General features: G+C 48.5%; 8 protein-coding genes across 8 annotated transcripts; 7 read left to right on the top strand and 1 right to left on the bottom strand.

The window, feature by feature from the left end:
- The first annotated feature begins 171 nt into the window (after positions 1 to 171).
- C8Q69DRAFT_292968 (hypothetical protein) lies at positions 172 to 2,241 on the top strand. Its single transcript, XM_028627047.1, has 3 exons — positions 172 to 549; positions 641 to 1,911; positions 1,976 to 2,241. The coding sequence occupies exons 1-2, from the start codon at positions 347 to 349 to the stop codon at positions 1,779 to 1,781; spliced, it is 1,344 nt and encodes a 447-aa protein (XP_028484095.1). The 5' UTR covers positions 172 to 346; the 3' UTR covers positions 1,782 to 1,911; positions 1,976 to 2,241.
- A 641-nt stretch (positions 2,242 to 2,882) lies between these two features.
- On the top strand, positions 2,883 to 4,440 carry C8Q69DRAFT_292852 (2-dehydropantoate 2-reductase). The gene is made up of 6 exons (XM_028627045.1): positions 2,883 to 3,041; positions 3,128 to 3,221; positions 3,296 to 3,350; positions 3,406 to 3,548; positions 3,600 to 3,659; positions 3,719 to 4,440. Exons 1-6 carry the CDS (start codon positions 2,998 to 3,000, stop codon positions 4,289 to 4,291), a joined length of 969 nt encoding a protein of 322 aa, XP_028484094.1. The 5' UTR covers positions 2,883 to 2,997; the 3' UTR covers positions 4,292 to 4,440.
- A 4,722-nt stretch (positions 4,441 to 9,162) lies between these two features.
- C8Q69DRAFT_492249 (hypothetical protein) lies at positions 9,163 to 12,688 on the top strand (the record flags this gene model as incomplete). Its single annotated transcript, XM_028632165.1, has 2 exons — positions 9,163 to 12,092; positions 12,183 to 12,688. The coding sequence occupies 2 exons, from the start codon at positions 9,163 to 9,165 to the stop codon at positions 12,238 to 12,240; spliced, it is 2,988 nt and encodes a 995-aa protein (XP_028484093.1). The 3' UTR covers positions 12,241 to 12,688.
- A 956-nt stretch (positions 12,689 to 13,644) lies between these two features.
- C8Q69DRAFT_292776 (putative ferric-chelate reductase) lies at positions 13,645 to 16,385 on the top strand. Its single transcript, XM_028627044.1, has 6 exons — positions 13,645 to 14,671; positions 14,724 to 14,785; positions 14,854 to 15,039; positions 15,096 to 15,495; positions 15,565 to 15,726; positions 15,791 to 16,385. The coding sequence occupies exons 1-6, from the start codon at positions 14,056 to 14,058 to the stop codon at positions 16,186 to 16,188; spliced, it is 1,824 nt and encodes a 607-aa protein (XP_028484092.1). The 5' UTR covers positions 13,645 to 14,055; the 3' UTR covers positions 16,189 to 16,385.
- A 626-nt stretch (positions 16,386 to 17,011) lies between these two features.
- C8Q69DRAFT_292738 (putative EF-hand calcium-binding domain protein) lies at positions 17,012 to 18,334 on the top strand. The gene is made up of 3 exons (XM_028627043.1): positions 17,012 to 17,336; positions 17,473 to 18,198; positions 18,291 to 18,334. The coding sequence occupies exons 1-2, from the start codon at positions 17,270 to 17,272 to the stop codon at positions 18,195 to 18,197; spliced, it is 792 nt and encodes a 263-aa protein (XP_028484091.1). The 5' UTR covers positions 17,012 to 17,269; the 3' UTR covers position 18,198; positions 18,291 to 18,334.
- Positions 18,334 to 20,113, bottom strand: C8Q69DRAFT_470213 (MFS sugar transporter-like protein). The gene is made up of 4 exons (XM_028630820.1): positions 19,753 to 20,113; positions 19,301 to 19,675; positions 18,834 to 19,236; positions 18,334 to 18,728 (listed from the first exon to the last, which is right to left on the bottom strand). The coding sequence occupies exons 1-4, from the start codon at positions 20,024 to 20,026 to the stop codon at positions 18,380 to 18,382; spliced, it is 1,401 nt and encodes a 466-aa protein (XP_028484090.1). The 5' UTR covers positions 20,027 to 20,113; the 3' UTR covers positions 18,334 to 18,379.
- Positions 20,114 to 20,840: 727 nt separating this feature from the next.
- Positions 20,841 to 22,749, top strand: C8Q69DRAFT_292600 (hypothetical protein). Its single transcript, XM_028627039.1, has 3 exons — positions 20,841 to 21,322; positions 21,375 to 22,054; positions 22,115 to 22,749. The coding sequence occupies exons 1-3, from the start codon at positions 20,953 to 20,955 to the stop codon at positions 22,388 to 22,390; spliced, it is 1,326 nt and encodes a 441-aa protein (XP_028484089.1). The 5' UTR covers positions 20,841 to 20,952; the 3' UTR covers positions 22,391 to 22,749.
- Positions 22,750 to 24,405: 1,656 nt separating this feature from the next.
- Positions 24,406 to 25,626, top strand: C8Q69DRAFT_292604 (hypothetical protein). Its single transcript, XM_028627040.1, has 3 exons — positions 24,406 to 24,730; positions 24,801 to 25,212; positions 25,267 to 25,626. The coding sequence occupies exons 1-3, from the start codon at positions 24,537 to 24,539 to the stop codon at positions 25,561 to 25,563; spliced, it is 903 nt and encodes a 300-aa protein (XP_028484088.1). The 5' UTR covers positions 24,406 to 24,536; the 3' UTR covers positions 25,564 to 25,626.
- Positions 25,627 to 26,059: the final 433 nt, after the last annotated feature.

Below are 26,059 nucleotides of genomic sequence, written 5' to 3'. Positions count from 1 at the left end.
TTTCACGGTTGCGGAGACAGTTGTTGCCGTAGTTACTTACTCGTCATGTGTGCCCGTTGTTTGCCCAAAGGAGCTTCCTCTATCTTTTCCAGTATCGCACGAGTAAGTTTAACAATGGCTTCAAAACAAGCCACGGTTATCTGTAACCTGCCTGCCTCCAGGATCTATTATTATCTTCTGCGGCGTTCTGAGAATCTATCGATCAAGTCACGTGATCGGATGCTCACCACGCGCATATGAAAAACATCCAACTTGGTATCCCAACAACTAACTAACTGCGTCTCGAACCCAGTCCATCCTGATTCGGGATCGGATATCTAGATTCTCTTCCCCAATTTCAACTGCCATGAGCGCTACGATGAGCGCTGAAGAATTCCTGGCCAACGTTGAAGGCGGCATCGTGCCAGTGGCCTGCCATGAGGATGTCTTGCGCATCGCATTCATCTATCTGGACGAGGGGCTGTGGACGGGCAACGGGGTGTTTGATGTTGTCGAGAAGCTGCACGCGCATGGCTGGTCCTTTGGTGAGGGCGAGTTGCGCTTTAACCGGTAAGCTAAAAACTATCCTATGGTACTACTATTTATGGTAATCCCTAATAGCACTGTATAAAATAAATAAATAATAATCATAAATAAACAGTACCCTGGATATATTCTACCTCGCACAGCTGGCAGCAGCCATCTACCGCTATTCCTCTCAACTAGAAGATGACTTCCCCTCCTTCTCTGATTTCCCTGCCTTCTATACAGCTCACTACGACCTCCTGCACTCCTCCGCCTGGCGCTCCTACTACTCTATCCCCTACCTCAGCCAGCGCACCACCGCATGCTTCTACCGCCCGCCCGACCTCCAGGACCTCCCGGACTCCTCCTCGCCGCTATGCCAGCCGCGCCGTCGTCCGGTATCTGGACACGTCCTGAAACTCCCCCGCTGGGCCTACACGGTGGGGTGCACGCGTTACAGGCAGCCCTTTCTGCCAGGGGAGACTCTGACTGCAGTCGCCCTCCGCACGCTGGAGGCAACCATGACACGTCTGCACACGGCCTGCCCCAGCGCACCACCACCTGCTTCGGAATCCCATGCGCGCTTCTGGCTGGACTATTTTACTCCTCCTGATCCATCTCCATCTCGTCTGGCGAAGGTACCGTCCCGGGAAGCATGGGGGCTCAATAGCTTTGGGATATTGGTCGCGCAGGGAAAGTATGATATACACGGGTTGGAAGCAGAGTACCTCGCACAGGTATCGGAGAAGGAGGAGGTGGAGGAAGATGGCGAGTCGGAGCCGGTGGTGTGGTGTGGGTTGCCGGATGGAGGGATTGGAGAGCAGGCTTGGTGGAGGGGGTGGGAGGAAGAGCTTGGGAGTGAGGAGGAGGTGGAGTTCCTCGCCGCTGTTGCGGTGGAGGAGACAGTTGAACTAGGACTAGGACCCGAAGGAATCGAGCTGGATGAGTTGGACTTGTCAATCCGGTCACATATCCTACTGGCCGTCATGCAGGCTGCGGTGAAGAACGGGCAGGAGAGGGAGTCTTTCCTGGAGGAGCTGGAGAGGCGGATGGTGCAGAAGGGGAGAATTGGCCCGGAGAGGGCAGGCACCTGGGTCAAAGAGGCCTTGGGGATCATGAAGCCGTATGTACGTGGATGGCAGGGCGTGTGGCCTGGTGCAGAGGAGAGGGGGGAGATGCTACGACAGATCTTGGTGGAAAATGGGCAGCTCTTTGCACGCTGGAGGGTGTCACCTCATTTGAAGCAGTTCACTTTCGAGCTGGGGCCGAGGGAGTAAGGGATTAGACTGCCATTACGACCATTCTACAACCATTACAGATCGGGTCGGAATCGATGCTTATTATCATTACTACTGCTGCTACTGCAACTGCAACTGCAACTGCAGGCTGTATGATGATTCACTCGAGGTAAGTTACGACCGTACAGGATGATCGTGGGGGGATGCGAATGATATTCTTCCATCAATCATAGATAGTATTAGCATGTGCACCTTTGTATTCCTGGACTGCCGCTGTCCGCTTATTAACTTAACTACAATCCGGTCCTTGCGATGTGGCCAAAGAACCGGGGTAACTAATGCAGGCTTGATTCCCCGCACAAAGCTTTGGAGCTACTACTGTAGTTAAAGTCATTTTGGCTTATCACGACAGGGATTCCTTTGCAACCCAACAGCCATTAGTAACTACTAGCTATATTACATGTTCTTCCAAAATTTATTATTATCGTTTACAATATTACTGACATCGACATGTACATTCATTCTGGCTCGCCTTAGCTAATGCAAGTGCCTTGAGGATAGTATCTGTGCCTTGACAAATGCCGCCGTCGACGAATATTTGTATCTGACCTCTAATGAGCTATGGTGTGCACGTACTTTCGAATCTCCAGCAAGCGTCAGCATAGGAGCCTGCGCGCTGTTTGCGATGATATTAACAAGTACGACTTTGCATTTATGTATGTACAGATTCAAAATCCGGTGTTGAATTACGTCCGGCTGCTTGTAGAAGAACCTTTGTATATACCTCCCGGGTTTCCGTTCGAAAGGTTTGTCACATCGTAGACTTTGTCATACATGACAAGCTAGATGCACTATTGAACTCCTTGTGCGATAGAGCTTCACATGCTACCTACCAGTACTGCTTAGGAAATAAGCCCTTGTACATACATACTTGGACCAATAGACAAGACGGTAGATTTTGGTGTGGGAAAATTACCTCGCAACGGTATATTCATACGTACTCATATCATTAATGCTATGCTTATGGAATGATCTCGCTCCGTGGCTTAAGTAGCGGACCTCAGATTTCGGTATTTCTCCGAGCTGCCCTACGTAGGTACTTGGTTAAATCCGGAGAAATGTGCGGGGGTTTGTCCATTACAGTACTTATCCCCATGGGACGTGTATTACTCACGACGCTGCAATTTATTTTCACACAAACAGCCAAGAATAATCGCAGTAGATAGATCAAAACTATAAGCCCAACCTCACCATTATGACGACCAAAACGGTGGATGTATTACTCTACGGACTTGGGGCGTAAGTAAGCGGGGTCTAACTATTTGCGTTTCCTAGAAGACGAAAATACCATGATCAAGTGCTTACCTACTTACTTCTTAAAATAGAATCGGCTCCTTCTACGCATTCATCTTGAGCCGGTCGCAAAATGTCCGGCTGACGGTCGTCGCTAGGTCGAATTATGATGCTGTTAAGATGAATGTATGGAGTTTAACCTCAAGCTACCTAGTGTATTCGGTGACGCTTTGAGTGTATATAACTAATTGATTTATCAGGGGATAGTTATCAAGAGTCAGAATCATGGGGAGCATGTGGTTCGTCCCTGTAAAGGTTTGGGATCCTATATATCATATGGAAATCTTGATCTGCTGATTCATTTTCTCAGTTGTGAAAAACGCGGCAGAGGCAGGACAGTCTTTCGACTATATCGTCTGCTGCCACAAAGCTATTCAGCAGGATCATGTACCGAAACAGTTGGTTTCGGCTGTGGACACGTCAAAGACAACAATTGTCATTATTCAAAATGGGGTTAGTGTTTAAGAGAGAGAGCTATTAGGGATATTTCTAACGTCATTAAAGGTTGGAAATGAAGACGCATTCCGAGAAGCATTTCCAAAATGCACAATCCTATCCTGCGTTGTAAGTTTTTACTCCATGTCTCTGTTCGTGATAATTCTAATTAATACTATACAATGCAGACCTGGGTTGGAGCGACACAAACCTCACCTGGAATTGTGGCGCACACAAAGTCCGAGGACATGCAGATGGGACTCTTCCCGAATAAAAACCTTGATCCAGACCTCGAGAAACGACGGTTGGACGAATTTGCTAGCTTGCTAACGCACGGAAAGACGGTGTTCCAAGTTGTCCCCAACATCCAAGTCCAGCGGTGGGAAAAGGTAGTATGGAATGCAGCCTGGAATACTCTCACTACTCTGACCCTTCTCGACACCAAGTCATGGCTGGGTTCATCGCCTGATGCATTACCTCTGACGCGACGTCTGATGACAGAGGTCATTGACGTAGCGCGAAGATTAGGCGTTCCGATCGAGCATTCTCTTGTAGATACGCTCATCGATAAGATCATGGCTATGCCGGGAATCGGAAGTAGCATGCAGACGGACTATAAGAATGGGAGGCCGATGGAAGTGGATGTTATTTTGGGAACGCCTGTGAAGAAAGCTCGAGAACTTGGCATGGATATACCAACGGTGGAAACGCTCTATGTGATTCTGACAGCGGTCAATGGCAGACTGACTAGTGCGCAGTAATCTGTAGATACAGAAGGAGTTGATTATCTAGAAATTATAGTAGAAGGCCGTATCTAGGTTGACAGGCAAAAGCCTTCTGGTCGGCATAACGGTCAGCAGTGGCACAGCATTCATTTTATTCAGTATCACGACTTAACCAAGCAAAATATGAATATACGAACCTAATCTTTTCTGACAGGACATGACGATGGCGTTATGGGATCGATCCTAACAGCACCCAGCTTTGTAAACACATTCGACCTCGATCAGTATGCAAAAAAACAATAACAGCCGTCTTTATCCTGGGATGTTTCATGGGTCTCTAACCACATCCGCAGCGACAAGGACGTATCAAGATGACCCATGGCTCACTACTTTACCGTTCCCATGTGCATCGGTCCATCTTCCAATGTTCCAGTTAGTGTTGCTCAGTTACTCGTAGGTCGCATCGTGGCTGGGATAAGATGGGTCTGATCACCAGCAATACTATCATCTAGCAGTCTGAAACGCCGCCCCTATAGTCCGCGGGATGTTGGTGCGTGTTCATTGAGCTTTCTTCGTTCTGGGTCAGATTATTGCGTCTTGACTCGAATATGGACAAGTACCTACACGTCTTCTTCATTCTCCTGGAAGCTCTCGATGCCCTTTCAAGCTTTTCTTGCTCTCGTGTCGAGCACGATGCTTTTCTTCATTCTGGAATGCTTGTCTATCCCATACGAAGAAACGAAAGGGGAAAAGTAGTCCTGGAACTTGCTAATTATTTGCGTTAGCACCAAGGTGGTTACTGATGAAGGAACGCGACGAAGAGGCTTCTGATATTCTTCAGAAACTAAGTAGACTTTCATGTAGAGCTATCTGTGATTTCTGCTGATGCCGCTCCGGTTCAGCAGGCGAGTGAATTGGAGAAAACAGCGCAAAAGGGATGGCGAGATCTGTTCAAGAAAGACCATATCAAGTGCGACGAAGAGTAGCCACGGCGTGTGTGGTCAGTCTCAGACAGGATCTCAGCGGCAGTACATCGATTAGTCTAAATAGTTACTACACGACTTAGTTACTACACGTAAAGTCCAGTCCCGTGACACGCCACCACGAATATCGTACGATAAGTGTGAACTAAAGAATCCAAAGAGTCGAAACCTCGATCGCAATATCCAGACATCTGGCACTGTTGATGTCTGGCTTCCTTCAAGTCTTGTTTCTTTCCGGTCGCGTCTTTCAGGATCCTGGTTCTTAATTGAGCTCGGGGGTCAACGATGCCGTTCAAGCTCTCTGCAACGGGCATGGCCATCATGTTCATCCTGGCTGCTATTTATGCCTGCTGTTGATACATATGCGTCCCGCATCGTTGCTGGGATTATGATATTCGCGTATCAGGCCTCTTACATGGGCGGAGTCTGGGTACGTTTCCATCCCCCTTTCTTTTCACTCTTGCGAAAAATGAGATACAAGTGACTATAGTGCTAACAACTACATATATTTACAATACCTACAACCCCGAGATCCTCCCGCTCGAATACCGATCTAAGGAACAGGCCTCGAAACCGCAACGCTCTGGCTCTTCTGCTTCGTCATTACTGAAGTCGTCCTAACCGACATTATTAATATCCCCTGGAAGCTGTTCCTTATCTTCGGCGTCTTTAATCTTAGCTGTGTTCAGCTGGTGTATTCTACAGCTGGTTTCACGCTGGAGATGGTGGATTTGTGTTTCATAAGCGAGGATATGTCGCTGTTACGAAGACGAGGGAGCCGCAGCGTGCGATGAAGAGAGGGGAGAATATCAATCTGAGTTTTTAAAGTTGGAGCGAAGGAGAAAGAAGAGAATGCTGTGCATATTGAGGTTGTAGGTTAAACAACTTTTATAAGTTGGGAAGAGGACTATGGGTTCTTGAGAAGGTATGAAGAAGAGCTCTGAAATCGGTTGATTTTATTAACTAGTTGATGCTGAATCTACACATGTTTCTTGGTAGCTGTTTATCATCTATATATATATGTGTCCCAATACGTGTTGGCTATCAAAATACAAATACACATTGACACCATGATCTCAGCTGTCATTCCTCATATTTGTTGTTCGTTAATATATATTCCAGTACCGCTTAATAGGTATGTACTGTATATTCTAATTGTCTCGTGAATGTTTTTACATTTTATTTACAGTGCGATGACAATGCATGGCTTTCCATAAAGCTAATATGAAAGACCCGTCGACTGATGTCTCTGAGTCCGGATCAAACCCTGCGTACTTAGTAGGGCTAAACCCTTCGCATGTGTCGGAGTAAACCGGGATCCAAACACTCAATAGTTAGTGAAATCAGTAATCGTCAGCATGATGGTAAAGTTAGAAGAGGAAGAGTCAATTCATTCTAGCTATAAAAATGGTAACGAAGTGGCCTAGTAAACTTTGACTTTGAAGGCTCAATAGCGGGACAAATTTCCCGACATCATTCGGTATCATGTGCGTACAGACGAGCCGACGGGAGAGATCCCGAATGAGAACGGAGGGTCCGGGCTTTTACCGAAGAAACATGTGCCTATGTAGTAGTCTAGATCATAATGGCATTTAGTTATTAGTATCGACGGTATTTACGGAGTGACAGCGGATGTATCTGCAGGACCCGCAATTCAGTTAGAGACTCCATAGTGTGTCGCACACAGCTGCCAAGAGACAATCTCAGGACCATATTGGAATATTTTTTGCAGTTATTGTATCATCCTGTATGGAGATAATAATAATAATGCTTGAGCAATAATATTTGCATTCCAGTGGCCGTCAGCGTCTCGGAACCAGTTGCCAAATTAGGCAGCAGACATGACAGGTGAATAATATCTGTTCTATGATCTATCAGGTATAGGCCAGAGTCTCTTATGACCTTTTGACCGTCATGGAGTGGTCTGCACTCCAGATAATGTGGAACAGTCATGCCCCGCGGCGGGAAGTATAGTCGGCAATGATGATGACTGTCTCTCCGTACTGGTAATGGCAATACTACTACTTGGGCAGCGACTTCGAGGAAAAGAAACACCCATATGGAGCAAGGGAGGGCAACGGTGGATCGATTTATGCTCGTGGCCGGTCCACAACAAGCGTGGCAGTGAACATGGATTGAATATCTATCCTGGGGCAGGATCTGTCGAGGTTAGGAGAACCACTGGGGTCCTTGCAGACAATGGGTGTCAATGTCAAATATCTGCCAGATCGAGCGTTAGTGAACAGTCTCGCCCGAGACGGACTGCATGACGGAGCCGCCCGACGACATGGATGTGGATGTGACAGGAGCAGGCATCTTATGATCGCGGGGAGTCGTGTTCAATACATCCGAGAGTCCACCCTCGACGGTGACAAGAGCCGCTATGGTTAGAGATGCTTCTTGCGACAATTAAAGAGATCGTAGGAAAGAACTATCATGGTGGTCTCCTCGATGGTCTCTAGACGTACTTAGACTGTCGAGGTAGACTGTTGGGCTAGATTATATGGCTGCTTAAAAGGCACGATACCTGCGTTGACAAGAATATCAAAGGGACAAAGCCGGGATTATATTTTCGAGAAGAATGCAGTCAGAAAGCGGTCTATCAAGGCCCAGAACGACCGTTGGCCCTCTAAAAACGGTGGTGCCGCTGGTGGCTGATCGGCAAACACTCGGATGGACTTGTGAGAGGGACAGTTTGATGCTGGATACCAAGCATGCGCTTACCTCCATCTCGACTCCTTGCTCACCTGCAGCTCTTCAGATAGCGTCGACAGCCAGTGAGCGATGTGATGAACGTCAGCAAGGAGGTTTGCTCTGGCTGACGAGTGTTTCGGGCTGGACGAGCTTGTGCAAATCGAACTGGCGAGTCGTTGGCCGCCGAAACATCACGGGGTCTCGAGCCATCCAGGTCGATTCGACTTGCCTGGGACACATCGACATGGTAACATGGTAAAGGCCGGTACGGTAATAAAACGGGTCTGCATGGCCGTTGGCAGGATCGCCCGCACATCAACCTTCACTTTGCGGGGGATAACCGTGGGAGAGGGACGGTAATACAGATACCGATTTGGATACAGGCTCGCTAAGGGCCAGCCGGAGCACCAACACCCGCGATCATACGATAAAAAAGAAGAACGTCAAAGAAGGGAAAGAAAAGACAATGACAGGTTAATTTGTTAGTTCGCAGTTCTCTCCCTGGACAGCGGAGGACGCCGTGGCTTTCCTTTCCTTCTCTGCATTATTATGGTCGTCTCTGTATCCACAACACCTTTTGAGACGTCTTCTAGACATCCTGCTCTCAACGCGTAGACACGGGATCCAATCTACCTGTGCCTGATCGGGAAGCATCCGGCACCAACAGATCATTCATTGCCGCTGCCATCCCTCCTGGAGACTGCTTTTATATCATTCCAGTTGTGCTCAGCAGCCACCAACAACAGCCTCCTTCTTCATTGACCACGCCATTCTTTCTGGCCACCGCCCGTTGTCAGCAACAGTCGAACGGTCAAAAGAACACCTGGACGCGATCAACCCCCCAATCCCAATCAAGTTAGTGACCTGCTGTCTCGGCGGGTCGCCTTCCGATCGTCGTACTTCAGCGTGGACGTCCCCGACCGGAGTCGTTAGATCAATCAACTTCCCCTGGTCACGTCAGGCATTGCATCCAGGCAGCCGGATCTCTCAAGTTCAAGGGCTATCTTCGTCTTCGACAAGTCACTGAAGCCATTGTTGACGTGGCAAACAAGCAAATTGCGGCGCCCATATGTCAGTCGACTGAACTGTGCAGGTCAACGAACTAATCGAACTCCACGGATGTGTCGCTGAGTCGTGGTCGACCAAAAACATCACCGCCTCAGGCAGCCACGTCCGATGATGCCCATGCCAGGTATGGATGGGGTGCGCAACCCATCCGCACGACAGACCATGAAACGAGAATCGCAGTCGGCAGACATGGCCTTTCTCGACTCGATCAGAGAGGATTTCGACCAGGACTGGAGTCAATGGATGAGGTGGGATGACCAGACCTTCAACCACCTACCGGATCACGTGAATGAGTCCTCGAACCCCAATCCAACCTTTGATCTGTCTTCCATGTCGTCAGCTTCACGGGTCAACTCTCAGGGCAGTACGGCGGCGGCTGATTTCTCGCCGGGGACGGCTTTCAGTTCTCTGGATCGCCCGTTCGAACCCGTCTTGGGTGCGCCCCGGGGTCGGATGCCCTCCATTACCTCCAACTATGGCCAGCCTCTAGGATTCGAGAAGCAGTCGTCGATGAGTATGTCGCCACCTGATAGCGTTCCCGCAAACCGGAAGCGCAAGTCGACGAGCGATGAAGACGGCTCCACGGTGGATGACCACGCCCAGGAGAGCAAGAAGATGCCCTCCAAGAAGCGATCCCACAATGTGATCGAGAAGCGATATCGTGCCAATCTCAACGAGAAGATTGCTGAATTAAGAGACAGCGTTCCCAGTCTACGGGTGCTGTCGAAACAGTCTCACGGCAACTCCCCCGACGATGACGACGCGGAGGGAGTGACGCCGGCAAACAAGCTGAACAAAGCTTCCATCCTTTCGAAGGCCACGGAGTATATCCATCATCTAGAGCTGCGGAACAAGCGCCTGGACGAAGAAAACATGGCCCTGAAGACCCGTCTGCGGCAGCTCGACAAAGCTTTGGACCAGAGCGTCACCTCGGTAGCGTCTGCGTCCTCACCCAGCAATTGCACCGTGTCAACGGAATCAGGCTCGGGATCATCCCCCAGCGTGTTCTCACACACAGAGGAAATCTCGCATGAGACGCCCTCCAGTTCACTCAACCCTCCGGAGGGACTCATCAAGGTCCCGGACTACATCAAGAAGATGAGAGCCTCGTCGGCACAACAGGGTCACTACGCCGAGTCTTACATACAATACCGCAATCAAGGAAACGAATACGGCGGGGATGGGCGCAGGCGCTCCGTGTTTCCCAACAAGTACATGGTCGGTGCTCTAGCTGGTCTTATGGTCTTGGAGACGATGAGCCCCGAGAAAAAGACCGAGTCGACTGAGAAAGGTCTGCTGGCAGTACCGATGGGTCTTTGGAACCAACTGGATTTTTCCTCAGTTCGATACATTCACGCACTGCTGAGCTCGTCTTTGAATTCGTGGCATGTCAGGGCCATCCTTCACTTTCTTCTGACGGCAACGTTTGTCGTTGGCTGTGCCTTTTTCGTCTTCCTCTATCTGTTCAATTCTCGCCCAAGGCGACCACGCAATCTTTTCAAGACTGCCTCAGCCACTAACTCAGATGCCTCATCTCCGTTCAACTTCCGGCAGCAGGCATGGCTAACAAGCATCCAGCAAGTGGGAGTGCCCCGCCACCGATTCTTCCTGGAATGGTTCGCAGTTACCTCGCGATGTTTTGAATATTGCCTACGATGCCTTCTCGGCTGGAAGTTGTACTCCCACATCACTGGCATCACTGAAGAGGACGAGAAGGGCCGTGTGAAGACATGGGATATCGCCATCGACGCTCAACTAGCTGGTGGAGATCCAGAAATCAGCAAGAGCCGCCTGGTCCTCACAATCTTTGCCGCCGGTACCTTGCCACGGAGCCCTCTCAGGATGATGCTCAAGGCACTGCACTGCCGCATCCTGCTCTGGAGGGTTGGAGACCCGGGTACGTACACGTTCAAAGTGACCAACGATGTTGCTCGATACCTGGCGAATTACCAATGGCAGATGGCCCGGATAATGAACAAGCGGCTGCCCAAGGATCACCCGGATGCGCTGCCAAGTCATTTAGCCGCATTGCTACAGGTTGACTGCGAAGACGTGATGATCGACCCAATCGTGCAGCGCGCCGCCAACCTCACCTGGAACCGGCCTACCCAAGAAGCGGCCGACGATGATGAAGCTTTGCTCGACGTTGTGGTCGAAGACCCGGCAATTCAATCTGCCCTGGACTCTCTGGCGGCTTGGTGGTCTAGCCACATCCTACAGCGTGCCCTGCTGAGATCTTTCGAAGCTAGCTCAGCTGGTCCTTCAGCTAAGAAGAGCCGTGATCTTCTTTACAAGAAGATCAGCATGGCCGTCAACATTGCTCCCCGACCCTCCGCAGCCTACACACGAGCCTTGGTTATGAAAGCTGTCTTCTTCGAAGAAGACAGGATCCAGAATATTGGTGCGGTCCTCGCAGCTCTCCCATCGCCCAGAGATAGACAACGTCAGGCCTCGAATTTCCTGGACTCTTCTATACCCGTTTCCGTAAGGGAAGAGATTTCGATTGCCGTTCGTTGTGCTATGATTGCCGCTATCTTTAAGGCCAGGGCTACCGATGATACTGCGCTGCCAACTTCCCTGACACTGCACAAAGCGGTGACATGGTTTAACCAGCTTCCTATAGACCCTGTTGAGCTGACCATTTTGGGTTTCGCCGCCATCTATCATATACTCCATGTCGTCGCTACTGATCAAGATCTCCTCTCGCCTTCTTCTTCTGACTCCGGATCGTCCTCAGCACCATCTTCGTCGTCTTCTAGGGCTCCATCGAATGCCTCATCCGCTGATGATGAGGCGGATGATGAGCCACCAAGTTCACGCAGACGATCGAGTTCTGGGAAGACTGCCCCGCAATTTGGCCGCGTCGCATCCGATCTCGTGTACTGGGCTCGACATGCCTACAATCCTGCTTTCTACGGGTTCACTTCTGGCATCATTGAGATCGTGGAGGCAGAGTGTGCTGCCGTCTGCGAGAGTGTGGGCGTTGACATACATGGCCAGCTAACGAGTCAAAGCGAGAAGCTCCGCAATGTCCGCAGAGAAGAGCGAAAGAAGCGGAGAGCTGCCAAGCATCGCAGAATGTCCCGCCAGGAGTGTGAAGATTACGCTCTGGGGCGGCAAGAGGCAAAACGCAGTCGCAGCCAAAGCTTAAGCAGCAATGACACTGGCTATGGAAGCATCAGTCAGGAAGAAGAGGGCTGTGTCCCCGACGAGAGCCAGGAGGTCCAGCAGACCTCGTGATCTCGAGACTAAAGTCTCTGCAGTCTTTCCGATTTATCTTACACTTTCAGATTAGACACGCGGATATGAAGACGGTGTCCTTTTATTGTGGTGGTTACGATTGGCGTTCTGCGTTGATGACGACCATCATGTGAACTTCCCCGCTTGCTTACAGTTTCTCTTTACAATTTCTCTCGTCCTATGGACATGAGGATCCGATTATGGCTCTGGGCTACCGCTACCCAGGACTAAGCTCTCCTACTCCGGTGTTTTTGCTACGAAGATAAAAGCATTTCCGCTTTTTTGTGTTTTGAGTGTCGGTAAATTGTTTACGGGGCGCAATTCGGATGAACTCTTGGGCGGGAACTTTTAATATCACGGGTCAATATTTCCTGTTCTCGGCTAGAGAGTTACTTAATAGTATTTACGAAGAGGTGAATTGATGCCAGATATATTTCATTGTCCTTGGAGCAGGAAACTGTCCTAGTAGATGCGCCTCCCAGGCCAGTCCCTAAGATGCCCGCTTTTGGACGTCTGAAATGATAGTCGTAGCAATAACAGGGCAACGTGTCTGGCGCCCCGGCCGGCGGCTTCACCCGGCTGCCGTTCCCGCTGCGTGTTTCCATCATGTCCAAGTCTTGGCTCGAAAGGTCTGCCGCATGCAGGTATTTACCCCTGATCTCCACGAGGTTCTCGCAGCTCTATGAGAGGAGGGCTGAAAAACGCTGATAACGCCATACATCGAACAAGAGGCCCAGTGGGTCTCCCGACTGCAGACAGTAGTCTGGGAGATGGACGAGACGTTAGACAAGCTTCGAACGTTGTAACCGTTGAGTAAGACGAACTGCATTCATCACTTGACGCCACAAAAATAGTATGAATGTCGCTGATCATCCTCAGATATTCCAGAGTTGAGTACGCAAAGCCGTGAAGTTGCCATGATTCGTCCTACCTTTACACCATCTGCTCGTCAACCTTTGTTATGAATAGTACTCGTGATCATGAGAAACAGGTCAGTCGTCATTCGGACCGATGCTATTGAGAACTTCTTATGCTGTTTGAGAATAATACCAATGACATCCTAGATCTACAAGCACGAACTCTCAACCACTAAAGCAGATACTTCGACTCTGAACGTGACTTTCCTGTTCAACTCGCATCATCTATCTCGTCCTCACGTATTATATTATAGTACTCAGCGGGAATCCCGGAGATTCCTTGGCGATAGGCTCCAAGGGAGGCCATGACTGGTTTCGGTACTCCCCGTCCGCCCCGTGCCGCCTTTACACAATCGTGTACCCCTGGATCAGGACCGGCAGAGTCTTAATACCTGGGCAATGACAGAGATAAACTCTTACCATTGGGACTCAAGCTTTTTCTCTTGCTGTTAGAGATAACTTGAGCGCAAATGAGCTGCTGATCATTAGTGATCGACAGGGAGGACTCCATCTACATTCCAAACCACTACCAGGCACACTCCGCATTCTCATCGTTTTCGGATTACATTCTTCACAACGCACAATGAAATCACCACTGAACATTGGTTTATGGCTAATTGCCTTGGTCCTGATGATGATAGAGATGATCTTTTTCCAAAAGATACGCCTGCACTCCCGTGGGATCAAAAAACGGTTTAGCAAAGTCAACCTTGATGTCTTCTCTTCGTCACCCCACGAGGACATAGTTGAGGAGTAGAGCTGAACAGGCAAGATCGTCTTCTTTTAGTAACTCGTGAGGTCATGGATGCTCGTATGGATCTATATGTCTCTTCAAAGCATAAATGTCCCTGTGACTCCATAGCCATGGCTTCCCTGGGCCATCACGGCTCTTGGAAGGATGGCACAGCAGCAGAGACATCACCAGAATGATGCTGGGGAGGACTACCCCGAGCTCACGCCTATACTTGCCATCCCAGTCGCCGTCTTAGCGGTACTGGTCGTTTTTCTTTCCCTTGGTGGTGCTTCTACACAGCTACTACGACGGCGTCGATTGCGCGCCTCGCTCCATGATAATGTCCAGGAAATATATGCAAGGCCTAACATAGTTGCGGCAAAGTTGAAACGACATCTGTTCTATGCGCCACTGTTCAGGATCCGCCACAACAGAGAATTTCGGATTTTTCGAAAGATCCACATGGGAACTCTGCCATCCCGAATGATGATTATTTGGCTGTCTTCCTACATTGGCCTGAACAGCGTTCTTCTTTTCGTGACGGTAGACTGGTCTGCTAGTTTGTACTTTACGATGGACAGATGGAGGTATGCAGCTGGACACATGGCAATTTTCAATACCTTGCCTTTGGTATTGACCGCCGGACGGAACAATCCTCTCATATCACTTTCTGGGATATCGTTCGATACTTTCAACACCGTCCACCGCTGGCTTGGGCGTATTGTGTGCGTCGAGGCTGTTGTACATATGACCGGTATTCTGGTAGCTGTTGCAGCTCGTGGTAAGTGGAGTTTTCTTCCAGAATTCCTGCGCAAAAGCTAACTAGGATGCAGAGGGCTCTGGGGCGATCCTGGACATTTTTCGACATGAACCCTTGTTTCTCTATGGACTTATAGTAGGTCTATCAAATTTTAATTCTTGATCCAATTGACAAGATGACCGATCCGCTAATGCGTTTTGCAGGCCGTTGTTGCTTTCGTTGTGATATTCTTCCAAGCCGTATCACCATTACGGCATTCATTTTACGAATTTTTCCTGCATTTTCATATAATTCTGGTTATAGTCGCATTTGTAGCTTTGTGGTATCACCTACGGGGTCTGATGGCTCAGAATGTTCTTCTTGCCGCCGTGGGTCTCTGGGGTTTCGAAGTAGGTATACTCATAGGACGCTACATGTCGTACAATGTACTAACGGTGACTTCCAGAGATTGGCCCGAGTTGTTCTACTGCTTTGGCGAAATTGCGGGAGAAGATGCACAAGCGCTAGTATCGAGTTACTGTCCGGCTGTGTGGCTCGAGTCGATCTACAGATGGCACGCCCGTGGAACTTCAGAGCTGGGCAACACATCTATATGTATATCCCTGCTTTGGGGTTGTGGACATCGCATCCTTTCTCGGCTGCGTGGATCTCCACGGATCGAGCGTATTACCCGGAAAAGAACGAATCCAGTGACTCCTTAAAAATGTTGCTGGGTGCTCGGCAGGAGACAACGATCTCCTTTTTGATTCAGAGACGCGATGGATTTACGAACGCGATGTTCAAGGCTTCGGAGGCCTCGCCTGAAGGTAGAATTCGGGTCAGAGCACTGGCTGAGGGTCCCTATGGTATGGAACAATTCATCGGATGCAATTGAGCTTCGTGAGAGCATTCTTCTAACTCTTGACATCATCTAGGTGCCGTTCATTCCTTTGCCTCTTATGGGACTGTCTTGCTCGTCGCGGGCGGTATCGGAATCACTCACCCTCTGTCTCACCTGCGTGAACTTGTCCACGGCTTCTCGAATCGCACCGTGACGACTAGGAAAATCATCCTCATCTGGGTCGTCAAGAAAGTCGGTAAGTAATCCAGTAATCACCAACGTCAAGCTCTACATAGACATTGGAACTGACCTTTCAACAGAGAACCTCTTCTGGATCCAGCCCTGGATGAGCTCCATCCTAACACACCCTTCCGTCAAGGGCTCCACTCTGCATAACCCCCATCTCTATTTCCAGTCCCCTACACTCTCGCTTTCCGTCCACCTCTTCATCACCGGCCATGATCACAACACAGACGACTTCTTCCCCACCATAGACAATCCATGGACTAGCATGGCACCGCCCACTGTACCCCTGACCGTCAACCTGGGCAAGCCGCATTTCGGCCAGACTATTGAAAGAGAGACGATGCAGCAAGTGGGCGCTATGGCGGTGAATGTATGCGGGCCAGGAAGTATGGGTGATGATGTGAGGAAAGCCGTCCGCGATATTCAGGGGAAGAAGGCGGTTGACTTGTTTGAAGAGGCGTTTTCGTGGTAGTATTGATTTGACGAGGTGAATTTTCTTCCGGTTATACTTGTTGGGGGTTTGTTTGATACTAGTGCGCTTATGTTTATATGGGAAGTATATGGCCGCGCTTGGGGGTGTAATTGATAGTAGTAATCTGAATATATAATAACTCTATTTATTCCTTCCGGAGTTTATTGCGGATGAATTTTTGATGTTTCCGAAGCATAACTCTTCGGTCGAAAATCCAATCGGGACACGATCCCGTACATCAAAATAGACTCATTTATGTTAGGCCTGCGAGGAATCCTAAATAGCATACGGCGTACCGATTCAGAGATTAACCTCCTATCGACAGAGGCATTTGGACTGCTGATTAATCTTGACCGATCTTAGTAGAGCATGAAGAATCACCGCATTCCCACCCGGATACCACGTGGGGAATTGAGTATGGTACTACATCGTTGCATCCGCAAACAGATAACCGCCGATCAAGGCATGTCCGTCCATGCATGCTAAATTATGCATAACTAGGTATGCTTGTGTAACGTGCCTGAATATATCTGTCGGAGATCTAGCCGCATTGTCTTCGTTCTAAACACTTTTTCTTATTCTTCAAGCTACCCCCCACCCAGTCAGTGCTTATCGCTCAGATGCGCTATACAACGAACCGCTCATTGCGTGCAGGTTGCGGCTGAGAAGGACCGATCCGAGAATCGCCCCCAATCGCAAGATCGGCCGCTAAGAATACTTACTTACTTAGGCGTCCGACGGAAATCTTTTTTTTTTATGTTTCTTCACGAAGCGATCTTGACCTGAACCGTTGAACTTTAACTGTGATATATATGTCCAGTAAGACGAAGCAGGTCTCATGTTACCTTCGACTTAGATCGTGAATTTATCTGGACATTATTTTTTGTGTCGAGATACAACTCTTCTTGCCTACGGCGACATCGGACTCGTTTCTGGACGAACCCCTCTTTTTTCTTGGTATCTACAAAAGAAGCGGGACAAGATAGTAATAGTACATGCTTATATTTGGATCAACTGTCCCCCACCACCCCCACCTTGACCGTCTTCGAAAGTTACATTTGTTTTATTATCTGATCCGAAGATGACGCGGAAGATCCTCTGTCTTCATGGAAAGGGAACAAGTGGTGCGATATTTAAATCGCAGACATGTAAGTTGTCGCTGTTTTTTATTTCTCTGGTCGAAAATCATATCATGAGCCAGTCCTTGGGGAGGTAGATAGGAACTTGGAAACTAGAGCCATCGATGAGTCTTAACTGCATGCTAATTTATTCCATAATTGAAAGCTTCAATCCGTGCCCACCTCAAAGATCTCGATGTCGACTTCCATTTTATTGATGCACCGTATCGCTCAACCCCCGCCGCCGGCATCGATCTATTCTATCCGGGACCTTACTACTCGTTCTGGGAAAGCGAAGACGCCTCGCACATCGCTCACACACGCGCCTGGCTCAACCAACTCATCGCCGAATCAGGCCCTTACGATGCCGTGATGGCATTCTCACAGGGCTGCTCCGTGAGCGCCGACATGTTACTCCATCATCAGGCAGAGTCTCCGAACTCTCCACCTCCGTTCAAATCGGCCATCTTCATCTGTGGCGGACCCTTGCTCACAGAACTCGAGCGACTGGGCTACACCATCTCCCTAGATGCATGGGAGCGGGATCACGCATCGCGCAAAGCGCTCGCTGAGCAGGCTGATGTCAGCGCTATTCTCAGCAAGGGGTCCGCGCGCTGGGGTGCTGGTTTGGATAGCGCTGCATTACCGAGTTTTGATGAGTTGACGAGCGAAATTACAGGGCCGTATCAGATCCAGGTCCCTACGGCTCATGTGTATGGTGCGAAGGATCCGAGGTATTTCTCTGGCGTGCAGTTGGCGGGATTGGGTGAGCCTAGTAAGAGGAAGGTGTTTGATCATGGAGGCGGGCATGAGATTCCTAGGACTGATGTCGTCAGTAGGACGATTGCGGATATGGTGAGGTGGGCGGTAGATCAGGGAAGGAGGTGTTAATGTGGGTATAACTAGATTTTTTGAATCTGTTGGATCATGATAAGCATCGGAGATGTTCAAGTGTGTGTTGATCAGATGAGATTTCATGATTAGTATACAGAAATATCGCACATTAGAAAAAATAGAATTCGGTACATGAATAGAATAAGCTAGCATCATAATAATCACATATCAGGTCATAATCACATATTAGTTCTCTTCGTCATCGCTTCTTTATAGTTCACCTTCGGCCCTTTTCGCCCTGCATCTATCGTCACTGAGTCAACACGATCACTAGTAATTTCTCTCCCCTCCAAAACCTCCACAGCGGCTTCAATGCCATCTCCTCGTTTCAGAAGATCCAAATCCGGCATATCGGAATGCTTAACCCCATCGATAACCTCATCGATCTCTTCCAGCGTCTTACCTTTAGTTTCGATCCAGAAGAGTATCACGAACAGAAGTTCCAGTATATCCCACGCGCCGTTGATCATGTAGATCTTCCAGCCGATTCGGTCCAGGGCGATTGGAAAGGCGAATGTTACGAGCAGGCTGCGGTTGTATTTGTTAGTTAGATAGGGTATCTCTCTTGTAGAATCACGTCTCTTGTTAAGGAAGGATGGAATGAATGAGTGAGTGAAGAAATGGAACACTCACCCTATACCCGACGAGAAAAACGTATAGACCCCCATTCCATTCGCGCGGATAGAGTAATTCAGCACTTCTGGCGGATACATCACGGTCAAAGGCGTCCAGCCGAAACTATACGAGCCCTGAAAGAGAAAGATCGACGCTACGGTACCGTAGATTCCTGACGTGTCTGTTGACGAGCCATATACTTTTGTCAGGACGCCAATGATGAAGATGAATATCGTCACGGCAGTGGTGCTGCTGATGGCGAGGAAGCGACGGCCTAGTCTCTCGGCGAATAGAGAGCCGATTATGCTGGTCACGAGGCAGAAACAGTTTAGGATGATGTTGATTTCGAGTTGAGTTGTGGAGTTGGTTACGCCTGCGTGGTCGAGCATGTCGCCGAGGTAGAATGATATGATGTTATTTCCTATTTTTTACTTCGTCAGTTTGTTTCCGGCCGTGCTGGCTAATAGAAGCGCAGATAGACGTACCTGAAAGCATAGAAAATACCGCAACGGAAGTCGAAAGGAGGAGTCTCTTCCTACTAGACTTCGACTTTACAATCTGTACCATACTGAGCTTTTCACCATGATTCTTCTCCCATTCAATCGTGTCTGTGATTTCTTTCAATTCAATTAAGACAGCGGGATCGGAGTCGTTTCCATTCGAATGTGTCGCAGCGAGTGCTTCCCGCGCTTCTTGATGACGACCCTGATAGACCAGCCATCGTGGGGACTCGGGAATGAATGGGAGGATGGCGATACATATAATGCTAAAGAGCGCTTGGAGGATAGAAGGGATCCGCCAAGCCCATGTCGATTCGATATTTGCTGTACCATATGTGATTCCAGCTGCGAGGAGAGCGCCTATCAATCAATCAATTATCATGATTAGAAATCATACCACGGTATTCTGACACGATGGAATGAATATCCATACATACCAACATACCAAAAGTCAAAAAACAACCCAAGCGTAAAAGCGCGCCATGTATACGGCACCGTTTCGGCAAGATACGTCGGCGCCGCAGCTGCTGAGACACCGGTTCCGAATCCAATCACACATCTGGCGACGATGAACATGGCAATATTTACCGCGGCAGACTGCAGCACGATGCCGATAATCGCGATGATAGCAGCAACGAGTAGTGTTGAGCGTCTTCCGATGCGGTCGCAGAGAAATCCATTAATTGTTCCGGCGAGGGCGTTTCCAACCATGACGATTGACGTGTTTAGTGCCGTTGTCACGCTGCTGAGGTGGAAGTAGTCGGTATAAGATGGGAGGATGTTTAGACCGTTCCTGTGCTGGTTAGATGTGGGTTCTATGTGTTGGGTTCATGTATTGTATGTATGTATGTATGTGTGTATGTACATACATCATCGAGCCATCGTAGCCATAAGTCTGTATAGCTGTTAGATTCTGTGTATTTGCTTTGTGATAGAGGGACGTCTTATACTGTTGATTGCACCATACAGGCACCTATGAGGAGCGCAACTAGTAGACGTGAAGAACGAGGCACGAGTGCTGATATGTGTCTTGTGCTTGTATTGGCCATTTTCAATGAAGAGAAGGGTCCTGTAGTATCAAATAATGCTTGTATAAGCTGTCATCTTTCAACGAGATAGTTGTCGACTATAAATATAGCCCCTTGCTCTTCGAGTGATATGTGATGCATGCAGTATAGACAGAAAGTAATAAACGTGATCAACGTGATCAATTCCATATCTTGAACGAACATGGTTACTGTAAACGAGGAGCTCCAGACAGAGTGATAAGGGCATGGCTTCTGATAACAATACAGAGGAATATAAGGTCGGCGGGCCCGCATCGATCAGATTAGATTATGTGATATAAGTTAGACTGTGCGATCATAATAAATTAAGCCAGTTGTCGGACACTCCGCTGAATGATAAGGTGTTAATCCCTGTCTGCTGGTCTTTGAGATCGGTAGCGGATGCAGCCGAAGATAAGTCGTGTTTAATGTGATTTGTGGGAGTGGAACACATCAAAAATGGGATTAAAGATCGGTTACTCGTTATAGACAAGGGAGGCATATAATAGAGACCTCTCCGGTCCTCCTGCTTTCTCATGTGCGTGCCGCCAAAAGAACCGTAACGTCGGAAGATAAAGAGTACAAGCCAACATGCCCACACTCACTGCATGGCCGGAATGGCCTGAGTTTGCCTCATCAGACGTTCGACCTGAAGACGAAGAGGAATTCAAGGAGTATAAAAGACAGATAGTAGATGAATATGGGGAAGAAAACATTCGCAAGGCGTGGCTCAAGACCTGCGATGACCTCAAAGCAATCACTGCTATATTATCAGAGAAGGGCTCTTCAGTCATTCCGGTATTAGACTTCGATGATCTGCAGGACTTGAGCGAGGAGAAGGTGAAAGAACTGAAGAAAGTCGGCTGCTTCGTGATCAGGAACGTTATACCCGCCGCAGAGGCTACAGCCCAGTTTGAGAATCTGAAGCAATATGTTTCCGAGAACAGGGATTCATTGAAAGGTGTGTGAAGCGATCTATTCACAGTCAATTCAGCGCGACTGATACAGAATAGCATGGCCTGCGAATAACCCATCAGTATACCGACTCTTCTGGTCTCCGACGCAACAAGCTCTGCGAGCACATCCAAACCAGTTACTCGTTCAACGCATCCTCAATGGTTTCTGGCATGATGCATCGCAGACAACGTCTCCGGATCCGCTAACGTACGCGGATGCTGTGCGAATCCGCCCCCCAGGGAAGCCTTTCTATGGACTCGGTCCGCATATCGACGCGGGAAGTCTCTGTCGCTGGGCAGACGCCGGATATCGAAAGGTCTACGACTCGATATTCTCTGGCTTCCCGGAAAGATTCGACGCTTATGACCTTTCAACCAGAAAAGACGCGGACCAAGCAGCCTTCGAAGGCTCTGCTCACTCCTCAGTCTTCAGAGCCTTTCAGGGATGGACTGCATTGACAGGGACCAGACCCAGAGAAGGCAGCCTCCTGCTATATCCATATGTAGGCACCGTCATAGCATATCTGCTACTTCGTCCATTCTTCACACCTCCACAAGAAGACGTGATGGATGCGTCCAAATGGTCCTTCAACCCGGACAATGCTTGGTTTCCTGGCACCCGCAAGGAGAGCAGCCAATATCTCAGCCGAACATCACACCCTCATCTCCGCCTTGAAGACTGCCTCGTTCACATCCCAGAAATGCGTCCTGGAGACACTGTTTGGTGGCATTGTGATGTGAGTTCAAACTTCACGGCCGTCAGTCAAATATATTGAGCTAACGGAAACATATACAAGATGTGCCATGCAGTTGAAGTTGAACATGCTGGCAAGCACGATGCGAGCGTGGCGTATATTGCAGCAACTCCGACGACACCTGTCAATGTTCGGTATATAAAGTCCCAGGCTGAAAACTTCCTTGCAGGCTTGCCTCCGGGGGACTTCCCAGGTGGAATCAATGAGACGAAGTTGAAAGGGTACTTGGGAGAAAGCGGGATTCCGAATCGCGAAACTGGTCGGCGTGCGATGGGCTTTGGTCTGCTAGAGTTAGCTGACGCTCCTGCTGTTGCCTGATATGATGGAGTATACACGATAGCGTAGGTTATGCACTGATCTAGGGCATACATTCTTCCAAACTGAAGGAATGTCGTCCATAATAAGTGCCTACACTGATGTGCCACAATCATGTTATACAAGCGTTTTATTTGCCAATGACGTGTCTTCTAGTTCATATGAATATTTCTATATAGTGCACTAGATCCTAATTAGGTAGGCAGGTGAAAAAGGCTCCCTGTCCCTAGCATATAAAATTCAAAAAGAAATGTCCAGGAAGGAGACACTGGGCCTATTTCAATATGTTTGTATACGAATCAAATAAGTACTGGTAAATTGGACCTAGAATGGAGTAGCTAGAACCTTCGACGTGGCACGGGAGTATGTATTTAACGGAGTGGGAATTAGATGAACAAACAAACAAACAAACAAACAAGTCAAAACAAACTCTTTGAATTTGAATATATAAACAAGATTAGATTGTTTGGCATTTACGAAATAATACTTAGCTAAAGGGGCATTGTTTGCCCCAAGTAAAGATCTGAAAACACAATGATAACGTGAACGGATGATTCAACCTTTCGCTTGGGAGCACTATATGAAAGGCATGCCGATCAATTATATCCATGCTCTGAATGGATATGATTGACGAACTGGTCTAGCGATTGTTACTTGGGCAGTGTCGCTGCCTGAAACATCATGCATGAGGCAGCTGGGATAATCAGCCGCTAGATAGGCTCAGCCTTGTCCCAGCAACCAAGGGTGAGCTAGGTGCAGTGCAGGAGGTGAGGCTCTACATGTAAGCCTAGCGAAGCCAGTCAAGCCCAGAACCGTAGAGGGAAGCCCGAAGAGAGATCTGGTTGGGTGGTCGATCTTGTTGTTCAGCTCGAGGACCGTGCATGGCCGTCCTGTTGCTGCGATTGGCATCGTTGAGCGCAGCAAGTTGCGCCAGCGAGGCCGAAGCATTCACGATCAATTTTCGCCCAACAGAGACCAATAGTATCAGATAACGCCATACGGTTTCTGCGCAAGTACCCAGTACCGGACGTCACGTCCCGCACGAGAGCCTCGTTCAACCGCAGGACTTTTCGGTCAGCCGGACAACCTCAGCCCAGCCAGTCCTGCAAGGTGTCTATAAGTACTGCGCCGCAACCAAGACGAATTTTTGGTGTAGAGATTGTCACACTGCATATTTTCATTTGTTTCGAGGACGTTGGCATCAATATAGTGAAATGTGGTTCGATGGAAAGGAGCCCGCGTTTGCAGGGTCACTTCACGTCTTTCCATGGATCTTTCCATGGGGCTTCATCATATACTATATACTAGCCTCGTTGTTTTCAGCCAGTCTTTGGTTTCTCCTTGCCTTTACCGGGAACATAGCTTCCTCCATGGCTACCACGTTCGAAGGGCCAGGTCTTGGTTTTCTCTGAGATGGTGAAATTGCGAGACGACTCGTTCAAATGAACGTTGTTGTCAACGGTGTTGGACCGATGTTGAGGCTGGTATTTCGCGCTTTGTGGGATGTATCCACCTCCGTGTCGCTTGGACCAAGATTCCTTGCGAGTTTAGTTAGGACTTCGAGTATATTGGGAGTGGATATACCTGGGGGGATCCCATGACAATAAACAGGGAAGACTCTCGGCTAGACGTAGACAGCAGTTCTCAAGACTTAGTAGGATATGAATCATAAAGGAGTAAGAAAAAGTAAGGAGCAAGGAGATTGCAGGAGACAGCGTTTTGCTAGTGGAGACATTTGGCAGCTAAGTCAGACACAATTAATAATTCTGACTCGTTGGCTTATGACCGGTGCAGCCAAAGCTGTATTGATCCTAAAAGTCCCAGCGGCAAGTTTCGATTTAGCCTGGCGAAAGACACGCGGGATAATGTACACTGTACCTATGTAAAGAATGAGGCTGAGCATCATTATTGTCCCATGTTTGTCCGGGTGATAATTACGCCCCCTCCCATTTCTTCTTTCTCGTTCCTCTTCCTCGAGCTCTGTTTAGCCCAGGGCAAGATCTTCTGTATCAAAGTGGAGTTCCAGTGGGATTATCTCTGCTTTTCACCTTGGCTTACCGGAATCTTTATTCGCTACAGAGCTTCAAGAAGCTGTGCAGAATAAAGTGCATTATCCTTCACCTAGGTTATACATTGTTTCTTGCACGCTATGTTTTCTCAAAGTCTTCAGCCGAGACTCTCATCGGAGCAGTCCTCCTTTTTGGTCATTTTTACTCCTCAGGTGGCAATTGATATTGCATTGCTCGCATTGCTTATCAGCTCATGTCTTATTAGAAGGCCGAGACATGATCCTAAAGCGATTCCTTTCAAAACCCTCTTTGTCTCGCTTCTCGGTAACATTATGTAAGTGTCACCGTGGCCTGTGACTTTTGTATACCAGGCAAGAACGTTCTTTATTGATATACCATGACAGATCAACCAGTCTCGACGCAGTCTCTATATGGCGTGATGGTCTACACTCGTACGCCGCAGTGGTGGTCGGGGATATTTGCAGTTATCTTCCAACATTCCTTATTGCGAATGTATTATATCGACTTACGTATGCCTACAATGCGCAACGTCACAATAGGCGCATTAAGCCACATCTTCTGTCAAACGTGCATGGGAGTATTTTGCTAATCCTCTTCGTGCTTTCTTTCGTATCGACCATAACGTCCATCATCGTCACATTTACGCGAAACGACCTCTCTGAGTCCTCTATTGAGATCGCCAATGATAAGATCGCGTTCGCATGGGAAATTCTCTTCTTAATTTCTTCCGTAGAGGTTATGCTTGAGATATTTATTATTACCTGGAGACCAAAGGACCTGGGACTGTCTTCCAAGGTAAGCCGTCCCCAAGGTTTATGAATTGCACCGGTCAACAGCTGACTGACAAAGGGAATAATTTCCTTGATACTTGGGAGCTTTTTCTTTTTCTTCTGGAACTTATTTAACCTTGTTCCGGGTATTCAAGCTCAAAACCTCCACTGCAGATACGATTACTACCCTTGGGGGTTGTCTGCTTTCTGCCAGTTTCTCCCTATAGCAAACGCCATCGGTTTGACTGGGTCGTACACAGGGATTATCTACTGTTGTATGCAGTGGCATAAACCAGGGACCCGTGGCCCAAGAAAACCAGTTACGGAAGATGAGACGACGCACGTACTTACTGCCTCCGAAGAGAGTCTGCGTTAGATCATGGACTGCTCAATCTTAATATGAATATCTTGAAGGTCCTCTGGTTGGTTTTATGGATGAAGCCATGGGAGGAGGACGAAGGAGAGGACGGATATCATTGGTTTAGTGCCCGGGATCTGATTTCTATGTCCACTCCATCTTATTCGGGCGTTTATTGTATTTAAACTGATTAGTTGTTATTATGCGTTTCTGAAAATTTTCTGGCCAATTGTATCCCTCAAGGTGTCCACCTCCAACCCTCGATTGCGTCGCAAACCATTGCAAACCCTCGACAGCGGTATACCCTTGATGGACACACGCCAAAAGACAAGGACCAGTAAAGTCAAAGGGATTGATATCAGCCAAAATATCCAGAAACTCTGCGACATGTGCACCATGGAAGGGTCGAAGTTGAAGAATTGACTTCCAAACACAGTCTAAATGGTCAGCCATAGGCTTCCACATTGGCTGCAAAGGGGGAACTCACGGATACGGTTGATAGTGGCAGAAATAC

The sequence above is a fragment of the Paecilomyces variotii genome, assembly GCF_004022145.1.
Source record: "Paecilomyces variotii strain CBS 101075 chromosome Unknown C8Q69scaffold_7, whole genome shotgun sequence".
Lineage (NCBI taxonomy): Eukaryota > Fungi > Ascomycota > Eurotiomycetes > Eurotiales > Thermoascaceae > Paecilomyces > Paecilomyces variotii.
Note: the sequence above shows the minus strand (reverse complement) of the source record. Positions and strands in the feature narration are given on the sequence as shown.